The following is a 3,027-nucleotide window of genomic DNA, read 5'->3' as shown; positions in this document are numbered from 1 at the left end:
CAATGGTATCAAACCCTTTTTTTAAATCAATAAAAACCCCAATTGTGTGTTTCTTGCTTTTTATTGCTGTGGAAATTTCTTCTGTTAACTTCATTAGAGCAAAGCTTGTGGACCGATTTATTTGAAAACCAAACTGACTCTCACTTAACAATTGTTTTTTTTTTTCAATAAAATAATCCAGTTTACAAACAGTTTCTCCAGCACTTTAGAAAATTGTGACAATGATGATACCAGTCTATAATTAGTGAAACTATGTTTATCTCCTGCTTTAAAGAGTGGAATAACTTTTGCAATTTTCATTCTATTTGGAAAAATACCTGTACCAAAGGAAAGATTAAAAATGTAAGTTAAAGGTTTAATTATGCAGTCAATGGGTTTTTTTTAACAATGGTCATGTCAATCCCATCACTGTCTGTTGAAGTCTTATTTTTAAATTTCGTCACAATAGAAATTATTTCACTCTCATTCACTTCTCAAAGAAATATAGATTGCAATACTTTACTTTCCCCATTGCAGCCACCTTCTGCTTGTCCATTATCATGTCGTTTAATAGTTTTCGCAAGATTCGGCCCAACATTTACAAAAAGGAATTAAATTCATTTACCACTTCTTTCAGATTTTTTAGGACCACCTTGCTATCATTAATGTAAAAGCTAGGTTTACTTGTGGGAACTGGATTATTTGCAATTACTTCATTCGGAATTTTCCAGGTACTTTTAATGTCATTTTTATTTTCTAATAGCCTTTTATTATAATAATTTCTTTTTGCTTGTCTCAATATAACTGTCAACTTATTTTTATTTACTTTGTATTGCTTTTCAGATGCCTTGGTTCTAAGTTATAAAGTCTCTGTAAAGCTTATTTTTCTTCTTGCACGTGTTTTGCAAACTCTTTGTAATCCATGGTTTTTTACTATACTTGCCTTTTTGTTTATTTGGTATTAATGGAAATTGTTTGTCATACAGTAATAACAAGCGATTTAGAAATTATTCATATGCAGCGTTGACATCATCTACATAAACTCCTCTCCATTGTTCTCTAAGGAGGTCATTCCGAAATGTATTGATTGCATCAGCATTTCTTACCCTTACATATCTAGTACACATATCTTCCTCCTTTCTCTTTGTTATAAAATAAAGTGAAATCAATTCAAAACAACAAGGACAGATATGAGAATGGTGTCAGTTTTATTGAACTCTCTGCAAAGCAAATTGCACAACTGTTTCAAATCTGGATTAGCTTGTTGTAGTTTGTTCCAGCAGGGTCCTCATGTCCAACAGCACATCCTCCACAACTCGGGCCAAATGTGCTGCATTTTTTTCTTTGTCAGTGTAGTAGGATTTTAAAGCAGACACAGTGAAATCAATGCGATTGTCCATAATACTATAGAGCACTTCGTATTTTTCAGGTTCATCAGGGCCATAACATGGTGAAACTCCTGCGAATCGTAGTACCTGGTGAACAGGGACAGAATTGAAAATGTTAATGTTCTAGCACTGAGACCTCTGATGTGTGTTTCTGTGAAATATAGGGAATCTTATTTTTGGGCTAAGCAAGAATTAGCAACATCAGCAACATGTTACAGTTAAACATCATCAAGGCTAAGTACCGTTTCAATCCTTTCTACCCCACCCACTCCACAAACACCAAACACTTTGTCACAGGGGCCTGTAGAATTGTCAGTCAGACCCAGTTCATCTCTAGCTATGCCTTCTTGTGATCTTGGATAACACCAGAAAACACCTCAACCCCTGTAGCCCTGTCCTTGGCCTACTCCTCCACCCACACACCCAGACAATCCAGCAGAGGGGGTGGCACTTGTTTGCTTATCTCCCCTAAATGTAGATTTTTCCTCTACCTGCTTCCAAATTTCACTCCTTCTTTCAAAGTCAAAAGTCAAAGTCAAAGTGAACTTTATTGTGAATCAAAACCATACAATAAGCAATTGCACAGTAGAACGAAATTACGTTTCTCTGAACTCCAATGTGCTGGTTTGTAAATGAAACGTTGTGCTCTACTGCTCATCAGGTCCTCTCAAGGAATTCTTTGCAGAAGTAGACGTTGTCCTATCGAACATCCCTGATGATTACTGCCTGCTTGTAGTTCTCAGTGACTTCAGCATCCAGACAGAGAAGTAAACATTTAACTCATTACCTTCCTTTCCATCTCTCATACTGTCTCTATGCACTGCAACTTTTGCTTCCTGCTTCCCTCCTGTCTCACTTCATCTGTCTCTCCCCTCACGTGACTCCTTTCCACTCATGCCTCTAAACTCTGCCACAGACACTCTCTATCCTTTTCATCTCTCAGCAGGCTCACCTGACCTCTCCAGCTCTGTGGCTGTCTCTGTGTGCATACTGACAGATCAACCCAATAGGTAGCTGAAAGACTGTGAGAAATCTATTGCAGAGTATAAAGTAACGGGCTAACTTTAGTTGCAGTATTGTGGTATTTTCATTTTTATGTCACAGTTTCAATACTTACATAACTTGTACCAAGTTTGCAGTCAAAGACTTTAAGAAGGGAGGAGTCTGTGAAGATTTTGGGCATGGGGATGTTTTCTTCCTCAGCCTGCAACCTCAGACCATAGAGGTGGCAAGACACGTCCTGGCCTCTAAATGCCTATTGGAAAAAAGTAAATGCAGTTGTTTACAAAGTCGATCACCACATTTAGTATTAAAGGTTGTAGTGTAAAAGTCAAAACCCTCATCAGGTGTTAGACCACATAAGTTGGGTAAGATACAAATAGTTATATAACCATGTTAGTGTGTAGACTTCTAAAAAAACTAATACTGCATTTATACATAATATGCAATGTAACACTGTGAACTCTTAGTGACATCTCAGTTGTGAACTCTTATTGACTCATATAACCTATCACGCGCTGTGTAATGATATAATGCACCAACCTACACTCACATGATGTTGTGAACTTACAGTGACACTCATACAAGTTACCACCCACATGATGTTGTGAACTTACAGTGACACTCATACAAGTTACCACCCACATGATGTTGTGAACTT

At 37.2% G+C, this 3,027-nt stretch overlaps 1 protein-coding gene across 1 annotated transcript in view; it reads right to left on the bottom strand.

The window, feature by feature from the left end:
• Nucleotides 1–1,168: 1,168 nt before the first annotated feature.
• Nucleotides 1,169–3,027, bottom strand: part of LOC126384781 (carnitine O-acetyltransferase-like) — a 40,504-nt gene continuing 38,645 nt past the window's right edge. Inside the window, exons 13-14 of the mRNA XM_050036071.1 lie at nt 2,485–2,622; nt 1,169–1,454 (exon numbers count right to left, since the gene is read on the bottom strand). Coding sequence (XP_049892028.1) covers nt 1,236–1,454; nt 2,485–2,622 — 357 coding nt within the window. The 3' untranslated portion in view covers nt 1,169–1,235. The remainder of the gene's footprint in view (nt 1,455–2,484; nt 2,623–3,027) is intronic.

Source organism: Epinephelus moara, chromosome 23, assembly GCF_006386435.1.
Source record: "Epinephelus moara isolate mb chromosome 23, YSFRI_EMoa_1.0, whole genome shotgun sequence".
Taxonomy (NCBI): domain Eukaryota; kingdom Metazoa; phylum Chordata; class Actinopteri; order Perciformes; family Serranidae; genus Epinephelus; species Epinephelus moara.
Note: the sequence above shows the minus strand (reverse complement) of the source record. Positions and strands in the feature narration are given on the sequence as shown.